The 19951-nt window shown below is 44.6% G+C and overlaps 1 protein-coding gene across 24 annotated transcripts in view; it reads left to right on the top strand.

The window, feature by feature from the left end:
- Positions 1-19951, top strand: part of KCNMA1 (potassium calcium-activated channel subfamily M alpha 1) — a 730733-nt gene that overhangs the window by 620409 nt on the left and 90373 nt on the right. For 18 of the 24 annotated variants that reach the window (XM_045083539.1, XM_045083540.1, XM_045083542.1 and 15 more), the window contains one exon: positions 12365-12458. In XM_045083539.1, coding sequence (XP_044939474.1) covers positions 12365-12458 — 94 coding nt within the window. Of the gene's footprint in view, positions 1-7738; positions 7826-12364; positions 12459-19951 lie in introns of all 24 variants that reach the window. The other 6 variants (XM_045083521.1, XM_045083531.1, XM_045083529.1 and 3 more) reach the window with 2 other exon arrangements.

Raw genomic sequence — 19951 nt, 5'->3', positions numbered from 1 at the left:
GGATCAGGAATTCTGCTTTCCTATTCTGTAATACTTTGGAGTTTGGTTGAGTAGGAAGTGTTGGATTGTAATTTGTGGCTGGATCGTAATTGTGACTTCTGTAGTGGCTGGTTCCTGTGATATCTGTCAAGTAGCAGAAGAGAGCATTAAGCCCAGAACCATTGCAAATTAGAGCCGAAAAGACCCTTATACTTAATGAATGCCAGTCCTCTAGGAGGGAAAGTGTCTTTCCAAGGCCACACCTTTGATCCAGGCTGGGACAAACTTGGGCTCCTCTTTGTGCTTCTTCTCTCTACAACATCACCTTTCCAGCAAATAGGATCTATTTCTTAGGAACCTTACCAGGGTCTTAGCACTATGAGAGATTCAGAGATGTGTAAACTACAGTAAAGGAGCTTGTAAGTCTAGTTGGGGAGTAGGACATATTGAAATAGAAAACAAATTATAATGCAAAAAAAAATAAGGAGATGTCAGAGGGGTGTAAAATGAGAAATGCCAAGGGATTTGTAAAGAAAGGAGGGATTCTGTCTTATGACAGTTGCCTGAGAAGTCTTCCTGGAGGAGGCAGGCTAACCTATTTGTTGAAGGATGGGCAGAGTAGGTAGGTGAAAAGACAACCTGTGGGAAAGAATAGTGGAAGAGTCACTGTCCCTCTGCCCCATGGCTCTCCTGACCCTCACCATTGCCCACATGCATGCCCCCATCCCATGACCTCCTGCCAGAAATTCAAGGGAAGGAGCCCCTCACAGTCAGCATGCTAATTTAGTGGGAACAGTGGTATTTTTCCACGTTTCCATCTGACTTTCATTTGTTATTGCTCTGAATGGTCCCAGCCTTCTCCAATTGAGGCCCATTTAAATGTTTTCTGGCTTTTTTTGTCTTTATGACACTTGGCATAGCCTAATTATTTTGAACTCAGCAGTTCACTGAGACCAAATGAAATCTAGGACAGAGGTGCCAACCAAACCAAAGCAGAGGAAGGGGGATGGGTATTGAATCTCACCCATCCTAGTACACAGACACAGAATCAGTTGCTCCAGGCAGAGGAGAGAGCAAGAACCCAGCTGAGCAGAACCAAGTCAAAAGAGCAGAGTGGCTTTGTGGAGAAGGACCCAATGGCCGAGAGCTCTAATTACGTCAATTACTCAAAGCCAAGTCAATAATGATGGATAATATTTACCCTAAGCGTGCCAGGAATTCTTCTAAACACTTCTTGGTTTTTCAGTCCCTTCTCACAACAACCCTATGGGGAAAGTGCTCTGGGTATTCCCATTCTACAGGTGAGAAAACTGAGGCTAGGTAAGGTTGCCAATTACCTGGGTTTGGACCTAGCAGTGTGGCTGCAAGGTCTGTATTAGCTGTTAGTCTTTCTTACACTACAATATGAGTTGACTTAAGGGGAAGGACATCCTATACCTCACAATCCTTCTCTCTGGGATGGCACACTTGTGTGTCATTGGAGCCAGGGCCAGAGATGGAAACTAGGAATGCCTGCCCTGTGCCTGGGGTAGAGCAGGCAGCACCAGGGGGTTTGACCAGCTGGTGAGCTCATGCTCTATGAGACACTTTACCCTCCTGAAACAGAAGCCCAGTCTTCTGCAAGATTTTTCAAACAGAAGTTAGTAGTGCGTAATTTTATGGACAAGCTTCAAACTTAAAGATTGCCCCATACCCAAAAATCCCTTAGAGGAGCAGAATGGTGCCAAGCAGAGCATGTCGGGGCCATATTTGGTCCTCAGGCTGTCAGCATGTGGCCCCTGGTTATTTCTTTTAGCCCCCCAACATCCCCACATCCCACTGTCCACATGTGTCCAGCAGGGATAACAGCAGATCTTGTGACATTAAGGTGTTGAATAAATTGTCTGAGATCAGAGCTCTAGTGAAGGTCAGAGGTGGGGACTTAGGCAGGTGGCCTGACTAGAAACTTGTATCCTCCTGCTACTCCGATGACCAGAAGTCTAACCGCAACTGGTCTGGATTAGAAGTCGGCAGCTCTGGGCCCCGGCCCTGGCTCTGGGTCTGCATATTAGTGCAGCCTTGAGCCCAAAGAGAATGAGACCAGAATATCTTTAAAACCCTTCCAACCCTCCTCCTGCCTTCTATACCTTGTTGTCTGTGTTGACCAGAAAGGGGCCTACCATGCACCAGCATTTTTAAAATGTTGCACAGGATATGTCTGAGGATAAATTATAGTAGAATGCAGATAATGATTTTATAGTTCAAGAGCATATTTAGAAGGTGACTATGCCCTTAAGAAATATACTAAATGCTGTGTTTAGTGTAAAATCACAATCCAGACTGGTCCTTACCTCCCAAGGTTAAAAACATACAGTATTTCTAAAGTGTACTGGCAGAACATTCTTCATCAGGCCATGGGAGTGTACCTAGCTTGCACTAAAAACCCATGCATTTTACCTTTATCTGAGTTTCAGAGAAAATATCAGTGCAACCATCTGGAATACATATTAGAATTCTAGGTGGCTCTTGACACAACTGGCTCAATGGAAGATATGGTGTTTATGGATGAACAAGTAATATTAATGATATTAATAATAATGGTGGTCCTCACCTGCATAACATCTTACGGTTTAGAAAACAATTTTATGTACCCACAATTGACAGTAGGTGGGTCTTCAAATAGAATTATTGCAGCAAACATTAATTTTTAAGATGTAAACAGTAACGTGAAAATGGAAATGAAATGTGGACATTTCGTGCCAGTCATATTTGCTTGAAGCCATTTCAGGGGAGGAAAAACAAAAAGAGAAGGAAGGTAACATCTGAATCAAAACATATAAGCAAATAAAAACTTTTACCCCAAAGTGAAAATGTAAATCAACATTGTGTTAACCAGGAGAATTTGATGTGAAGTGTGAAATTAAGTCCATGGGAGACCTGACCCCTTCTCTCTGTTCTGTTTCTCACCCCGGGCAGGTGGCAAATCTCAGATTCCTGAGGCAGCACGATCTTTTCTCCACTCCTTTGGTTGTCTGACAATTTGTAAATCCACAAGGAAACCTTTCCTGCAAGGGTCTTCCTTAACAATCTCATGCAAACAGCATGAAGTGATCAAAAGAATAACTCTTGTTTTATATTTGCTTTGCCCACTTCTGAACAAGGGAGTATATAAACACACATGCAGATACAAACTAAGCTAACATCTCTGTAATGACAGGCAGGGTGGCAGAACCAGCAGGTTCTTGAGAACACTCCGGAGAAATGGGCAGGGCATGGCCAGGGCTTGAGTAAGGAGAGGGAGGCACTTGCCTTGGGCTCCACATTTAAGGGGACACTAAAAATCTCAGGAGTCAAGGGAGAGTTTCATGAAAAATTTTGTAAAATCAAAATGCAAAAAAAAAAAAAACCAAAAAAACCCCAAAAACCAAAAACGATGCATAAAATGTCAGAATTTTAAATAAAGACAGGACAAATAGTGACTTTAATGCTGGCATTTCCATACTGATAAGCACAACAAAAAATTGACAGCACTTTCCACGTGCCAGGAACTGTGTTCGGTAGTGCACAGTCATGCATTCTTGGTACATTTTAGAGGGACCTGATCTATCCAGTGGTAAATCCAAATCTATTTGATCATAAACCATATTAGAGGAAGAGTTCTTTTACAGGCTCCATAAACTCTATTACAGTCCATTTTGTCTTTGTTAAACATAGGAGTCAAAAATTACAATCCCTGTATTTGCTATGATCATTTCAGACACACAGCTCTAAAAGATCGACATTAACTTAAAATATATTAGCATGCTCGTATCTACGAAGCGCCATTGTTTTCTGGGCTCTCGCTGATGATTTTATTAAGTATACTGAAGGAAGGGGAAAATCAAAGGTAATTATAAATTTATAAATACATAATTCATCAGCATAAAGTGATTTTAATGGGGTGGGTGCAGAGTTATCTATTTCCTCGTGAAAATAACAGAGATGTTCTGATTAAGCCCCTAATCTACTATATGTGAAATTCTAACCGAACTGATGGGGCGCATTTTCCTTTCCGAGACTACCTTTGATAAGAAATGCATTACAAACTCATCAGTTTGGCTTCCTGTTAACAAAGAGACAGCAGCCGTCTGGATCATTCTGGATTCACAGTGAAACTGCCACACCATGTATCCTCCAACTAAAGCCGTGCGAGTTTGACAAGGGGCAGATGAATCCAGGAGTTATTGCGCAGGGGTTTAAATCTGTGCGGCAGCTGACGGTTGAAATAATCATCTATATATCGCTGTGAGCTAGCTGGGGAAAGGTTGAAGCTGTATATTTTCAACATATCTAGTCTAATGGTTAATCTGTTGTCTTGTGCGGGCTCTCTCAGGGTGGACTTGCGGCGCGCACTGACAGCTTCCAGGAATTGCTCCTGGTCGATGGGGTTGGCCTTGATTCTCAAAGCGCGCAGGAGACAAATCGGACATCGCTTGAGTTGGAAGATGGGAAACTCACCTGACTGGTTTCCCCAAATGCCAGGGGACCTGCCGGACCCCTGGCGGGTTGGATGGCAGGGATAGTCGGATCACTAAGCTACCTCGGCCCCTCCCAGCTTCCCCAGATCTGTGTACTTAATGTGGGCTCCACGTGTGTTCTTTTGTTGTTTGGCCGTCTTGGTAGATGGGGAAAAACATTGTCCTTTTCGATAACTGGATGGCTAGGAAAATGTGAGAAGAAAATGAGAGCGGAGGTCAGCAAGCTTTCTCTATTAGGGGCCAGGTAGTAAATACCTCGGGCTTTGCGGACCCCCTGGGTCTCAATTGCAATGACTCAACTCGGTTGTACAGTGAGAGCGGTCATAGACAGTAGGTAAATTGAGCAACTGTGGCCATGTTTTAATAAAACTTTATTTATAGCCATTGCAATTTGAGTTTTCTATCATTTTCGTGTGTTATGAAATATTCTTCTTCTTAGATTTTTTTCACCCAACCACTTAAAAATGTAAAGACAGTTTTACCGTATGGAGTTATACAAAAGCATGTTCCAGACTAGGATCTTGGGAAATAAAAGGAGGAAGAAAGCAACTCTTGGTGCCAGGAGTTTCACAAGCTCATCCCTATTCTGAAACCCATCCCCCACAAACAGGTTCTGCACATGCCAGAGCTACAGAAAGGAGTCTGCTACATATACTTTTTGGCTTCAAAGTCATTAGCATCTCATTGGTGTCAGAGTAAAGAACAGGGAGAGAAGGAAAGTTGAGAAGGGGTGCTTCGTGGGACTCCTGTGTTTTTGTTTTTTTTTTCCCCAGTTGGATTCAAAGTAAAAGTTATCTTCCATCTTCTCCTGCTTTCCCAATCTCCAAACTCATAGCAATAATTCAAGGAAATTCTCGCATTTATGTTAGTTGTGTATTTGTTCTTAGAATTCCATTGTTTATCTTTGTGTCTCATCTCTGAGAAGCTAATATGTAGTCTTTGCTTGAGACTTTTCTTTGCCCTTGAGATGAAAGAAATAATCTGTTCCAAGAAAAAAAAAAGAGAGAGAGAGAGAGGAGAGAGCCAAAGGCAACCAGATCTCCAAAAGGAATTTTCTACCCAGTACCAAGAAGAGCATTGGGCAAGTTATTAGAGCAGGTCAGGTTTTTAGTAAAGATATATGAGCTGAGATTCTAGATACAGGGGACCTTGATGAATGTCGGACTCCTACCAGGATGCATATAGAATGTGAGGCTTATGGTTTGAGATGGGCGGGGGGGAGCATGGTTTCCATAGGTAACATCTAATCTGCCCTGTTTGCTTTCAGAGGATCCATTAGACCTGCAGTGTTTCCGTAGGGAACATTGCTGTCCAGGTCATGTGGGTTCTGTTAGTATATTTATGTAGTATTTTTTCCTCTCTCCCATGTAGAAGCTGAATTCTTTCATTACTCTGTGTTGATGGACTCAAACTTACACAATTCAGGTTTCCCAGGCAGTGAATAGAGCCAGAAATACACCCTGTGATTAACTTCTACATAACCTATTGTTCCTTAAAGTCTCCCTCCCCTTTCTCCTATTAGCTCTACAAAAGCCAGAAATGAAAAAGCTGCAACATACCTCCCCTCCCTGCCCTGCCAGCCTACCTGGGGACAGTTGCCCCTGAGCCCGGGCTCAGGTCCACAGGGCTACGTACAGAGACTTTCCATCCTCATGTTATGTAATGGCAGGCTAATGTTATTTTCAAACCACATCCTCTAGGTTTTCCAAATAAACCTATTTGCTATTTCTCAGCTAGAAGTTGTGAAATTATCCTGCCTGATAATGTAAAGGATAAAGGTATCGTTCAGTTGTAGACAGTTACATGCGTTCTGTGTTGGCGATGTTATTATTGTTGGCATCGTTTTTGAGAGACAGCATCCTTCCTCTTTTCATTATCTGTGTATTCATATTCTCCGTGATCTTTCAAAAAAATAGGCTTATTGATTGGTCTTATCAATAATACTGCAAAGTGTTCACCGATCTGCTGGGGGATATCTGTTATCCCAAGGTTTTCAGACCAGAAGCTCTCATCTCAAGAATATCGCACACTTCAACTCCCCCATGTTCTGATACTGAGCTGCTCATGACCCTCTAGGTGTAGAACTTGGCTCCAGTGCCTGCTTTACCATGTCCTAGCCTCCTTCTCTGCTCACACCCACTGATGGGCACACGACATGCCCCACTTCTGGGATTCATCGTGAACCAATAGCCAAGTGTTCCTTTCTAGCAATTACCAAAGACAACTCACAGTGTGGATTATTTATCTGGCATGTGTTGTTCTTGTTGTTTTCCTTCATTGCTTCTGGAAGCATCTGCATCTTCTCATCCATCTGGTTTGTGTCACAGGCAACTGGGGTTCTGGTTGTCTATGATGACAAGACAGTCCCTCCGGAAAGCAGGTGCCATTCTGTGTTCCCATCCAGGGCATGCTCTTTAGTGGCTACATTCTAAGACCTTGAGAGTTAGATAGCTTGGATTTCCTGGTGAAAGTCTCAGGGTTTCTGTCATATCAGAGAGAGGTTGGGTCAGCTAGGGAGTCTTATCCGTTGTGAATTGTATATTGGGAAAAGACTGTATTACCGTGACTTATAGGATTTTTCTTGGGGACAAAGCCTGGCAAACCTAGAGAAAATAGGAAGCACACTGTTACATCCCTGGGCTGACAACGTGACCCTCTCTCCTTACCTTCAGTTTTGGTGAAACAAGATTGTCATCCTGAAAGGTGGAAAACACACAACCGCTTTCCTTTTTTATCACTCATGATACTAGGAGATGCTATACCTCCTTTCTTAGGAGTGGCAAACCCATGGCTTTTAACACAAGTTAGGCAGCAATCACAACCAAGCTGACCCAGCCTGCTGTTAGAGATGAAAATGATACTTTCACAGTGAGGATTGATAACTCGGAATATAATGATTATTTAGTAGGATGCATTTTATCAGACTTCAGGAAATAACGGGTCTGGTCTTGCTGCTAAACTGAGTTTTCGGTGTCTATGTATGTCACAGGGGAAGGGTATTCTGTAGGTTTTTGGAAATTATTGCACAAACAAGATTATTTTGTGACATATTATCCTTTCTGACATTGATGACAAAAACACAGCAAAAAGAATTTCAAGAAGCCATCAGGGTAAAAGAAAACTGCAGTTGAGCTGCGAGGAAGAAACTCCCCTTTTCGTAAAGCTATAATTCTATTCGATGATAAAACTCATTTGGAACTTCCCTAATGAAAAATTTCACAAAGGATTCATTTCCGTTTTCTTTTCTCGTTATTGTTTGGCAGTCAAGGTTGCAGCCAGATCGCGCTATCCCAAAGACCCATTTGAGTTCAAGGACACAACTCACGGTCCTCGGCTTGTGGCCGAGCCAGGTGAAGGAGTTCGGGAGCCCGTCTCTCTTTTAAATAACCGCACCCTTCAGCGTTCTATCTTAACATGCTGAGCTCGGTTGAAGAAGACAGATGTACTGTTGTCAATTTCAGCATGCGTTCATTCAGCTTGTTGGGCAGCAAAATCCCAAAGAGAAAAGCCATAGCAGACAAGAAATAACAATTAAAACAAACCGGCCTCCAATCTAGCAGCTTGCTCAAGACATTCTTCGGAAGCCCTGTTAGCTAGATGCCTTTGCGCTCAAGCCACTTTGCATGCCGCTCACTCTGAGTGATTCCAGTGTGAATATGACATTACTAATGACCTGCTAAGTGTGTGCAGATGTGGGTTTCTCCAGATGTGGTGACTCATAACGTAATGGAGATAGCCAGTCGCCTCATGTTTATGGGTTGTTTGCCTTTTATTGCATTTCCGAGGTTATTTGCTTTGAACTGTTTTTTAACTCCGGCCAACAAATTCACCTTTAAGTGTCACCTTGGCGTCATCCCCCCAAACCCTGTGGAGGAAATGGAGAAGAGGGAGTGTGCCCTCAGGCTGGACCTGAGTGCCGGGCTCATCACACGGCAGCGCTGGGCTCTCTGGAAAAGCTGAAAGATGGAATCCTTGCCCCATTTTACTCGAAAGGCCTGCAAAGAGGCATTGGTAACCTCGACACAGTGTTTGCAAGCTGGCGAGACCAATAAAGAAAGGGATATCTTTAAAAAAAAAAAAATCCAGTAAAATATATGATCATCTTGAAATAAGCCCAGAGCTCTGGCTAGTGTTTCTGGAGGATGTTGCCTTGCTTTTGCTTGAAAACAGAATGCCGATGAAAAGTCGAGTAAAATGTTGTTACAGATGTTCGACTCTGCATTAAGGCTGTTGGAATTACCACCACATCTTAAATCAATTCCCAGAACATTGTCTGGAGGTTATGTCATTGAAATAATGAATCCTCTTTAGTAAAGTATAAGCAAACATGTTAAAACATCATTGTAACTTTAAATTAAACTCTAGCGCCAACCAAGGGATCTGAAGCCTCATTAGACTTGCCTGACATTTTTCTAGCACTGAGTCTTCCCCAACTGTAAAACTGTTAGATTCAGAGCCTATTAGACAAGTGAGCGCTGGGAAGTTACAACAGCACATTAAGTGTTATACTTAGGGATGTGCAAAAACAAGCCCTTGAATTTTATGAGCACTTGGAGACTGGATGGAGTTCAGCTCCTATAAAAATTCCACATTGGATTCCTGAACTTGTTTGTGTTTTAAAGAAGCCGGTAAGTCAGGTTCCTTTCAAAGATCGTATCGTCGTGCGCTTGCTTCCACAGCCTGATGCGAGTGAAAATGCCAGAGACAGGGGTGTATGGTAATTAGCCAAAAAGCAGGCGAAGTAGGAGCCCGTAAATGTGCGTTTGGCATGAGGTAGTGGCCAATTACTTCGATACATTTGTCTTTCATGAAAGTAAGTAAATTTCAGGCGCTCTTTTAATTTAGTTTTTATTCCTTTCATGTAGTCACAGAAGCCACCACGAAATGAAAATTATATTTTATAGCTTAACTAAGAGTTTTTCTAGATCTGCTTTCTTAAAATATGCAGAAATTGATAGAATCCATATAAAGGATAATAATTAAATATGGTTTATAACCTACTTATGAGAAAGAAGTTATCACTGCTTCTCTCGTGGGATCTAAGCCATATGTAATGGTCTCCATTACACAACATTCATATATTTAAGCTGAAGACGCCCCCCCCCCATTTCTTCACGGAACAGATCTGCATTTCCAGGCCTGTGAGTGCAGAAGGAAACCTTTGAACATGAGTTTCATTTAAGAGAACAAATCCCGGTTTAAATGCAATATGATTATTATGGATGATCTTTCTGAATTGCAATGAAAATAAATAGGTTCCTTGCTTAGAAGGAGGCATAGCTTGAGCACTAGAACAAAGTGTCTCTCTGGAGCTGGGTAACAGGGATTAACTTACCTGTCTTCCATGTGAAGATCACCGCAGGTAAACAAACGGACAATGTGCGAGGATCATGGGCACTTAACCGAAGAGGCCTATTTATTTTAGGTCCAGTGCAAATGGGGGACAATAGTTAAGCAAAAGAATCCAACAGAACTGCCAATGAATGGGACTTCTGTTCATACTGAAATGGACCCACTGAATAAGTTAGACAAAACCATGGCAACATCTGGTGGCCTTAAATAAACAGTAGCCTAGGTTGGGTAAAAGACCTTTCTGGGTGTGTCATGCTAACCATAAGAAGACCTGTATGATAGAGAAGAAGGCCTGTCTGATAGAAAGAGGTCTTTCACCCCAGCTAGACCCACTCACATGCCCACATGTTCTCTAGTCTGTCATGGGACTCAACTAGTCTAGGTCACCCTGAACACAATACAGCAATTGCAAGGGGTCCATATTAAAAGCTGAACTTGTATTATGGGTGCAATCGATGTAAGGTTTTCTATCCCATCCTTACGTGGGGAAAATGCAAAAGTATACGTATACACACACCTCTCTCCCTATCTCCCTTTCTCTCCTCTTTCTCGGTCTTTCTCTCCCTTTCTCTGTCACTCACTGCCTTTCTATCCCCTTATTAACCTGGGATGCCTGGCCCCCTATCCTGGGAAAGGAAGATGAATTCAGGTCAAGCTCAGAGTGCCTGTTTGCTTGCCGAGAGATGTGTATCAACTCTAAGTGATTTTTTTCAATACCATTTATGTGGCTTGTATTTATTTCCTTTAATCTTTTAAGTGCTGTTTAGTCTCTGTGTGATTTGCTGTGGATACTCATTTCTGATAAGATGCGATATCCTCCCCAGCCACTCAGTTCCTGCCTGGAGCCCTAAGTGACTGATAGGGTCGCAGCCCGAGCCTGGGCCTCAGGGGGGATGGGACGGGGCGAGGGAGCAGCTGGTAGAGGGAGTGGGCTGTGGGCATTTGTAGGTGCTTTCTTGCCTTCATTGCTTCTGGAATCGCTCTCACCTCAAACTGCTTTCTTGTTCCCTTTCCATGTGTCAGCCAGAATATAGTCAACCCCAGACTAAGAATGGAATAGGGGAATGGACCAAGTGGCGTACTTTGAAGCAGCTTTGGGAGATAGTTAGATTATTAAAATCCCTTGGAACCATGTATTGTAATATACTACATTTATTTAGGGTTTTCAAGGAAGTACCATATAACGCATGCCCCGATATGGGTCTTCCCGGGCAATGTCAAGTAGCAGAGATGGCATTCCACCCCACCACCCCCCGCGCCCCACCTAAGACTTACACCATTAACATATGTCAAACTTCTTTTGATGTCACCTCTGCTAATATTTCTCTTCTTAGCTTTAAGGTTACTGCCGTGCTTTCCGGGTTTCAAGGGTGCTTCCTCCCAGTCTGTGTTGCAGTCAACTCTAAGAATCCAAGGACCCTCTATTTTTCCTTCTTGACATTACAGCTTTAGCCTGAATTGGTGGGGGTGGGGGTGGGCAAAGCGGGGCTAGAATTTTGCTGCTGATGCCCTTGGGTGAGGGGCTGGGTGCGCATCTGCTAATTATCAAGCCGCTCTCTTAAAAAGAAGCATGATGTGAGCTAATACATCTATAAAGCTTATTAGTGGGTGTCTTTGGGCAAAAGCAGTAGAGTGTGCTGTGTTGTTTGTGAGTGAACCTTCACATTGCTTAGCGATCTGTGTGGTTTAGACATTTGGAAAACAGCCTTTGGTTTCCAACGCCCTCTGCTGCCCTCCCTCCCTGCCCCACCTCCCCCAACCACATCATCAGAGATATCACTCAGTGGCAACCTCCTCCTTTTATTCGGGTGCTCTTCTGCAGCCTGGTTCTCCAACCTCACAGCCCAGTCTTAATGAGTGGAGAAGGGATCCCATGTGCACGCCCCCCACATGCTCTCCCTCTAGGGAGCTGCAGGGACAGAGCCAGGATTGGCTGGGGATCCTTGAGCCAGCAGGCACCAATGTTCCCAGTCTTCCCCAATTGAAACTTTGGCTGTCAAGGCCTCAGATCCTTGCCCCTCTCCAAGGCTCTTCCTCTGGCGTGCACGGATGAGGCACCTGCTAAGTTGGTTCATTTGTACGATCAGCTGCTCTTCTGCTGCCGTTTCCCATACAACTTTATCTCTGATTGTGGTTTTGGAAAAACCCATTCTATTACTTAGCAAAGTAACTACAATTAACTCTAAGAATAATGATTGAGCATTTCCACACACACACACATATATATATATATGTATATTTTCTATATACAGATAAATCATGATTTCTTTTCTCTCTTACGGCAGGGCACTTACAAACTGGTGTAGTCTGTTTCAAGTGCATGTTCAAAAGCTGGAGTGCTAAGAGGTGATCATTTCACCTTTTCTAAGCTGGCCTCTTTGACTAACACATTTGGTCTTTGTCACTGGGTCCTAAAAGCCAGCCATGAGTTCCTAGTGAGTGACTGAGCCGTGAGTGTGTGTCCTTTGATATCTTGCCTGTATCTCTCAGTCTGCCCTCAAACTGTTCATAATCTCATGAGCTGCCTGTCTTTCCAGTTGAAGATGAGCAGCCATCAACACTGTCCCCCCAAAAAAAGCAGCGGAATGGAGGTATGCGGAACTCACCGAGCTCCTCGCCCAAGCTGATGAGGTAAGAGGAGGGGCCACACCACGGGGCACCCTTCCGGCTCCTCGCCGCCCCTCTGGGCCCCCTCCCCACCCCACCCAGGCCCAGAGCCTCCCCTCCCCCGGCAAGGCAAGCACGAGACGGGGGAGGGGACCCATCGTTAGGTGGCTTCTTAAAGGCTGGAGTATTTATTCTGTCAGCTTGTCAGCAGTTAATGATAGAGCTGAAAAAATTCTGTCATGAAAAACAGTTTGAAAAGCTGTTTGAAAAATACATAGGCTTTAAAGTCTTAGCTGTCACCATGTCCTGTCTATGTGTAGTTCCTAAACAGCAGTGGCACTAATGACGCCGGCAACCAATCAGAGGGATGCGTGTGGTTAGTTCGCCTCCGGCGAGTCTCTTTCTGCTGGAGTCCCTCCGAGGACTGTTTTCTGTACTTAAGGCCATATGTGAGATGTATCATCACAATCAAAAATGAACCTGAAGATTACCTTCCTTTTATCCTGTCGATTGAAATCAAATTTCTGTTAATTGATTTTGACTCATAAAAAAAGTCTAATAATCTGTGGACTTGCCAAAGCAAAGTTCAAAAGTAATCCAGTTCTGCTCAGGCTAAAAGCAATATTAATTATGAAATAGAGCGTGTGTGTAGTCTTTCTCTCTCTTTCTCTCTCTCTCTCCCCCTACCTCCCTTCCCTCCTCTCCTCCCTCCTACCTCTATCCCTTCCTTTTTCCCTCTCTTTCCTCCCTCTCTCCTTTTTTCTTTCTTTCTTTCTTTCTTTCTTTCTTGATGGTGGCTTCCTCTTGGAAATAGCAAATGAAACCAAGTTTCAACAGAGTTCTGCAGGTTTCTCTTCTGGGCCTCTTTATCTTTCATATCCCCTGGTTGTTTTTGATTCACCTGCCAATCCCAGTGCTTATTTCCTCTAACATCCTAACTCTCTAGCACCTCCGTGATGAAACGGGAGTGATCCCTAAGTCATTACTGCCATGGAAGCACCTGCCATCTTGATGCTTGATGCTTCTTTCTTCTTCTCGTCTCTTCTCTCTCTCTTTCCCTCTCTCTTTGGACATTGGCTGCTCTCCCCCCTTTGATTATCGGCATTAAATTATGTCCATTCTTCTCCCCACCAGCTCCCCGCACCCCGCCCCCCGCCCCCCGCTCCGCTCTTCCCTGTTTCCACACATTTGCATCTCCCTGGCCCTCTATGACCACCCTTCTAGGTCGCAGATGGGGCCGTCCTTCTCCCTGCTGTCGAGGACACAGGCTCCAGGAGGACTCCCCCCAGCCCCATGTCCGTTTCAGTTAGGATCATCTCTTCCTGGGAGATGTTTCCCGAACAGCCCTCTGCCTGCCCCTTCGCTCAGTCTTGCTGGGGTGTTGCTGATTTACATGCTTGTTTACAGTTTATGAGGAGGAATAAAATGCACCAACTGCCAAGCTTCTCATTTTTATGATGCCAGTTGTCATGCTAACATTCATTTCCTATTTCCTCACCTTTAGGTAATCGCCTTATCTAATGCTAATAGTTTTACCCATTTAAAGTAGAGAAAAGCCCAGGCGCTTTCTTTTGCCTAAATTTAGAGAGAAGCAAATAAATAAATAAAGAGAAGTCTGAAAAATCTGAAACCTTTGGAGCCAAATTCCCTGTCCCTGTTTGCTATGTAAAGTATGGCTCATTTCTTTGATCTTGAGTAATAATAATTCTGAGGCGTTATACTGTTTTCATATGCTTCAAAGCTGTGTCAAAGTTTTGCTGCTTAAGGGTACTTCTTTATTCTGTTGGCTCTTGGGTACCAAGATGACAGGTCTTCTGTACGAGGTGGAAGCTTTTTTAAGTCGTAGCCTTCAGCAAAACATCAAATTACCAAATCCAGGGTAACATACTTCTACACAAATGCCTTTCCTGTAGATATATTATACCATATATATTAAATACTTTAGTGTTACCCGCTACATTTTATGTGCAATAGAAAGTGATGGTTTGAGGTAGCCTTGGGGGGACTTTTTTTTCCACAAGCAGAAAAAGCTAGTGTATACCGTATCAAGCATGGTTTTTACAGGACTTTCTGCCCGAAGGCCTTTGTAAATAAGTAATGATCAACAGATTGGCTGTGGGTTTTTGAAAAGCATGCCTATGTCAGTTTGCATGATGGGGGAGAATTTTCAAAGTGGGTCTTGCTTTCATTGCCTGTTGGAGAGGGGCTGAGGGAGCAGTCATCCCGGGCTGGGGCTGTCTGCTCCGCGGTGCATCAGAATTGCTAAACGTGGGTCAGGCGGCGGGCTGAAGCTCGCCAAGCTACAGAACTTGGGTTTCTGGTGGCGGTGCCTTTGGGCCACTCTCTGGCCACTGTGACTGCTTTAACCCACCTGCCCACTGCGGTCTCGGCAGCAGCTCAGCTGGCACGGGCGGTCCCATGACAAGTCAGAGGGTCTTTGACGTTCCTCCTTCACCATGACTTTCTGTGTCCCAGGTGCTCTGCATCGTCTTCTGTCGTGGAGGCAAAGGCCGGGTGCTGAGCCCTCCTTTTCCCTTTACTCGGCAGTTTTGCTCGGTTTGAATGTCCGGCACAGACACGCGGGCAGCCAGGACCTAATTTTGTTATGCCTCTCTTGTTGATTGAGAAGCAAGAGAGGAGCTCATGCCGCTTCTTGTGGTTTCTCCAGGTCACCCCACCTCTTCCCAGACTCCCTTTCCACTCTACAGAAGATAGGACTCTTAGGTCCTATTCCTTCTGACCTGAAAAATCCATAAAGGAAGATAATGACTTATCTGAAGTGGGTTTTTCGACATGAGTTTGTGGCTTGGCTTGTTTGAGCAGAATCGATCATTCTGAATGTGGGAAGGTTTTAGTGGCCTATGGGCAGTGATAGGAACGACTCCAAGAGAAACCTGAGAGTCCAGAACAGGCAAGGATGGGCCTGAATTTACCGCTGTGGCTTCTGCAAATAAAACAGGCTCCTGTGTGAGGGTTCCCTGCAAACCATTGGCTGGAGTGAAGAGCTGCCGGGACCCTGCGCTCGTGGTCTTTGTCTTCCCTTTGTTCTGGGATCAGACTCACCCTGGTTTTTCAGTGCCACTTTGCTCCCCGCTCAACCATTAGGTGAACAGCCTTGTTTTGTGTGTCTGGATCCTGATGCACTAGGGTTTTCAGTCGCCCTGACAGAAAACAATTCTCGCAGCCCAACTGAGCCAAATGGCAACATCTGTGCTCCAAGACAGTGCACCCCATGTCTTGACGGATGACCTTTGGCTTACAAACCCCCCAAGAGGAGAAGACCATGGGGTTTCCCAGGTTCTTGTTATCTGCCTTCCTTGTTGATCTCTTAGCATGCAATGATTTAAGGAACCTCTCCTTGTTTCCCTTTCAAGTCACCAGGCCCTCATTGCCCACTTGTCCCTGCTAGTGAGTCTTGTACCTTGGGAGGAAGACTGCACTTTCCTTCCATTGCAAGACCGTAGAGAGCAAGATCATTGTCTCTGGATAGCCAAGTTGAGTGCTTTTAATTTCAGGGGTCTTGGAGACCCCACTGGACATCAAATGAAAGCTGTCTACAAAGTCTCTCTGGGGCTAGGGAATGCACATTGGTTACCATTTTGACTACAACTGAAGCCGATTTGTGGCTTCCTTCATTCCCCACCCAGCTTACAACTGTGCTCCATTCTTTCCACGCCCACCTTCAAGGAGCTGTGTTCACAGACACTGGTGGATACTAAGAGTATTTCTCCAGCAGGTAGACAGTATCAAGTCAATGCCTGGACTCCCATGCTATATCCTCAAACTGGATCCAGAAATGTTTGTTTCAGCTGTCTGTTTTGATTCCTTTTCTTAGATTAATTCACTTCTCATCTAGCAAATGCTTTTTGATAGCCTACTGTATTTGGGATTGTAGGAAGTCTTTGAGGAGCATGAAGAGGATGGGTTAGAGTAGGTCTCTGCTCTTCAAAAAAATCCCTGTAACATAGGAGACGGGCAAGTGTGTGTGGCAAAACAGAGTAGAGACAGCTTGGAGATGTACTGGCGTGGGCTGTGAGAACAAAGAGAGCTGCCCTTACTTCTGGTTTGGGAGGCAGAGCCTGGTTTGTGAAGGAGCTTTCATTTAAATCTTGCCCTCGATGATGAGGGGGAGTTCTCTCATAGTATCAATGCTTACCCTTGTTCATGGCTTACTGGGTACCAGGCATCATTCCAAGAACATTATGCCTGTGAACTCACTGAATCTTAACTATGGCTCCATAAGATGGGGGAATTATACTTCCCCCATTTTACAAATGAAGACGCTGCGTGGCGGAGATGTAAAGTCTGGTGGATCTAGTGAGTCTTACCCAATGAGGAATATTTGGACCCAGGTAGCTTAGCTTCCAAGCCCATATTATGAACTCTTTCACTGTTCCATCCAATGGAGGAAATGAGAGTGCTCAGGCCATAGTAAGAGGCTTGATGTGGCTGGAGCAGGGGCTTCTTGGAGGGGCATAACCAGACTTGGCATGCTGTAAGTATTCGTGTACCCACTCATGAAGACCTTTGCCTATCATTGGTACTGGGAAACCCTTGCACGTCTTGAGGATACAGAGTTTTGGGAGGCTCACTGGTGGCAGTATAAGGAAAGGTATAGAACCAAGCCTCCCTCAGGGGCCTTCTGGACACATGTTACATAAATAGGTGTGAGCAGAAGGCCCAGCCAGCCCCAGCCTCTGCCAAGGTCCTTCGGATGCCAGACCACTTAGGGTCTGGCCAAAAGTGGGCCACAGTCTTCCGAAGAAGGATACACAGCATTCCTGACATCAGTCCATGTTCACCTCTTTCTCCAGGACCTAGGAAACTTGGAATCAGATGGAGGGGCCGTGAGCCATGAGGACTCATGCAGGATGTGCTGGGTAGATGGTTTACCAAAGAGATGTTCCCAGCCAGGCTGGTACGGTTCATTGACAATACAGAAAGCAGAGAGATTGAACATGGTGAGGGGAGTTTCATGTCCCATGGCCTAGAAAATATTAGAGATTGGTTGACTTCCTGAATAGGAAGGGAAGTAGGATTTGAGGAAAACCGATTAGCCTCTTGGGCATTTACTGATCATTAAGTGGAATAAACTCATCTGCTTGTTAAGTCCTATCCCTCTCTTTTGACTCCTACCTACCATGGGGTCTTTTTATTAGGACTGCCAACTTGAAAGGTTCTAGTAATAGAAAATGGCAAGATGTCCTGAGCCCTGTCAGATTTGGGGACAGAATGCCATTCTCGCTGTTCCTTCCAACTGGGCAGAATAAAGGCGGCAGGCAGGGACAGCTTAGCTAAGTAAATTCACCTCTGAATGCACAAATAAATAGCCAATGACAGGCCCCCATGGGACTGGAGAAGAAAGGAATAGTGGGGCTCATCATACCAGGGCTTGGGGCGGATTTGACACAGGTCTCTGGACAAGTTGCATTCTCAGCAGTGGGTCATTATCCCATCCTCTCCTTTCAAGAGCGTCTTGCCAGCTCTCCTCTAGGACTGAAGAACATGTCAGTCCTCCCAGGTTGTCTCCCAGACATAAAGGCAGTAATTTTCTTCTTCCTTTTAGAATGGCGGTGGCCTAACGAGAGATGATGTAGGAGGTCGCAGTAGTTTTTGACTGTTTACTTGTTAGGCAGGAAAAAAGATGTAAAGAGATGGAGAAGTTGAAAGTGATGCTGGTTTTGGCAGAGTGGCTAGAGCCTGGCCTGAATGTTTTGTCAAGGTGACTCCAAGGACAGCCATGAAAAGGATGGGTGGGAGATGGGGGTGGGGGTGGGGGTAGAAATGGGGGCAGCTGTGTCTCAGGAGAGATGCTCATTATACAGGAGGGTGGGGGCAGTGTTGAAGGATGAGTGAAGGTAGGAGCCAGAACCAAAAGCCCATATCCTTCCAACATAGCAGGAAATCCTATTGGTCTAGAAATGAAATGTACCCCAGAATGAGGCAGATTGTTTATGGTGCTGAAAACCCAAATATGAGCCCTTTTGAGGAGACCACCTGAGACTGTCTTCACAACCAGAGACTCACTTACACGGCTGTCACTCTTGAGCAGTGCAGTGGAGGACTTAGTTACTAAGCGCCTTGTGTTTTTATGGAGTAGAAGAGGAAATGAGGAGAAAGGAGGGTAGAAAACTGAATTATAAGTGTACTTTACAAGAACTAATATTTCACTTGCCTTTTTTTAGAAAAAAAAAAAAAAAGATTTTTGTTTATTTGAGAGACAGAGGAAGAGCATGAACCCGGGGAGATAGAGAGGCAGAAGCAGACTCTCTGCTGGGCGAGGAGCCCGATACAGGGCTTCACCCTGGGCCTTGGGATCATGACCTGAGCCAAGAACAGACACTTAAATGACTGAGCCACCCAGATGCCCCTTCATTTGTCTTTTTATGTTTGTTTATTTGCTGATTAACTCATGGGCGTGGAGGTGAGCAAGAGAGAGGCGTGCAGGTGGGGAACCCCGTCAGGTATTGATACAACCTTTCAAGTTCCAGAGAGTCCCACAGTGAAAGTCAGGATAGGCAACTTGAGTGTAGTTTTGTCTTCAGCCCTATGATTCTCCATGTGGATAGAAGGGCCAGAACTATGGAGAGCCATACATAGGAGGTACCTCCTAAAATCTGCACCTAGACCCTTCACTTGCATGACTCTGGCCCTGGCCTTGCTGGAGAGAATCATAGACTTCCGGTCTGTGTGTTGTAAACAATTGCTAGCTTTGGTAGAATTGACTTGAACCATATAGTTTCTCCATCTGGGCAACACTTTATGGTGATGGTTCTCAAACTTCAGCATGCATACAATCATTTAGAGCCTCTTGTTCAAGCAGCTAGATCCAGTAGGTCTGGGCTGGGCTTGAGTTTGCATTTCTCTCAAGCTCCATGGTGATGCTGATGCAGCTGGTATGGGGCCACAGTTTGAGAACTACTGCTTCTGTGAATCAGAACAGCAAAGGAAGCTTAATGTAATAGGGACCTTTCTTGCAGAAATGTTCAGACTTGACAATGGAGCCCTAAATAGTTGCTTCATTAAAAACGCCTGTCTTGACCACTGTTGGCCATCAAACATGAGTCCTTCCTGCTGATCAGGTGGCTCTAGACCCACTCCAGACAGCCGGACCTGTTTAAGTCGTATTTTCAGAGTCTCCCTTTAGATCAAGGTGCCCTATTTCAAATATACTGTTTTTCAGTGAAAAACAGTACAAGAGCTTTAGTTGTTCCGCCAACAAATTGTCGCAAGATATCCAAGGTGAATGGACTATCACTGGGCACATTTTCAGGTCTCCATAAAAGGTCTGGTGAGTTTCCATTGACTGGTTTAAGAGTCAAGAGATTGGAGTGAGGGACTAGAGATTGTTCATCAGTTCTTCTCATTAGTTGATTGTTTATTGAACATGTACAATGTCTTCTGCGGGATTCTAGAAACTCACCAGAGAGTAAGATAGGAGTTCCTTGCACTCAAGAAGCTCAGCATCCAAAGGATGAGACAAAAATGCAAATTATTATCTCAGAAGGAGCATCTCT

Source organism: Mustela putorius, unplaced genomic scaffold (genome assembly GCF_011764305.1).
Source record: "Mustela putorius furo isolate JIRA1106 unplaced genomic scaffold, ASM1176430v1.1 tig00000698_pilon_pilon_pilon, whole genome shotgun sequence".
NCBI classification, from domain to species: Eukaryota; Metazoa; Chordata; class Mammalia; order Carnivora; family Mustelidae; genus Mustela; species Mustela putorius.
The sequence above is the reverse complement of the archived record's forward strand: the minus strand, read 5'-3'. Positions and strand labels throughout refer to the sequence as shown.